This window comes from Verticillium alfalfae, genomic scaffold, assembly GCF_000150825.1.
Source record: "Verticillium alfalfae VaMs.102 supercont1.8 genomic scaffold, whole genome shotgun sequence".
NCBI classification, from domain to species: domain Eukaryota; kingdom Fungi; phylum Ascomycota; class Sordariomycetes; order Glomerellales; family Plectosphaerellaceae; genus Verticillium; species Verticillium alfalfae.
The window spans coordinates 1,475,433-1,476,415 of record NW_003315031.1 but is presented as its reverse complement, the minus strand read 5'-3'; the positions used below and the strand labels follow the sequence as shown (position 1 = coordinate 1,476,415).

The following is a 983-nucleotide window of genomic DNA, read 5'->3' as shown; positions in this document are numbered from 1 at the left end:
CCCACGAGACTTCGGTAGCCTCGGTGAGTGGAAAGACGTAGGCATCTGGCGGATGCAGCATGACTTTGTAAACTGCCATGGATGAGGCCTACTTGGCCATTCGTGTCTGGCTTTCTCATGACTGTGCTGTTCGGTTGTAATTTATCTTTCTGTATAGCTCGTAGGGACTTTGATAACTGGTCATGACGCATATCTGGGTCCCTCTGTTTATACTTGTGAACTGACAGTTCAACAAGTATAATATTATCTACTTCTACCCACACGACCAGCTGTCTCACGATATTTCCCGGGAAATGATAATTGCGTATTGAAGGGTTTTATTTCCCAAAACTAGAGATCACTGGCTTTTCCCGCGTCGTCATGAATCAATACTGCTCTCGGTCTCTCGAGGTTACTTCGGTCAACGCTGGTGCTGCAAAATGCTGCAGGTCAGGAAACGAAGCAGAGAGCGTATCTTGATTCAATATCTACGAGTGATGGCTGGTCCACAGAGACAGAAACTTGATTCGAGGCTTGCCGGTGCGAGGTGCTTGAAGGAACACCAACCACTTGAGGCACCCAGGAGCCTGCCTAGCCCCCCACATCACCTCTGGCATAAGGATTCCTCGAACCCCAGGCAGCCTCACGGGCTGGAACGCCGACCTCCTTGCTAAAGTACCAGATATCCGCCTTCTGCGTGTTTTCCACCTTCGTCCGCTGCGCGACCGCGCCGTAGGACTGCCAGCCCACCCCCTCCAGCGCCTCGAGCACCCCGAGCACCAGCATCCTCGGCCTCAGCCCCCCATCCATGTTGGCATTCCACGGTTTGTCCTTCAGCCGGAACTCGTACGCGTCGCAGTTCCACGTCCCGCCGGCGACATAGCCCATCCGCGTCACCACCTCCCGGACGGCGTCCACCGTCCTCTCCTGCACCGTCCGCTCGGCGCAGTCCAGCCGCAGCTTGTCCGACTTGGCGAACGACACGGCGAGCCAGAAGCGCTGGC

At 55.6% G+C, this 983-nt stretch overlaps 1 protein-coding gene across 1 annotated transcript in view; it reads right to left on the bottom strand.

The window, feature by feature from the left end:
- The window catches only part of VDBG_06873 (conserved hypothetical protein), a gene marked incomplete at both ends in the record, with an annotated part of 1,228 nt that extends 1,149 nt beyond the window's left edge, over nt 1-79 (bottom strand). The window contains one exon of the mRNA XM_003003265.1: nt 6-79. Coding sequence (XP_003003311.1) covers nt 6-79 — 74 coding nt within the window. The remainder of the gene's footprint in view (nt 1-5) is intronic.
- Nucleotides 80-983: the final 904 nt, after the last annotated feature.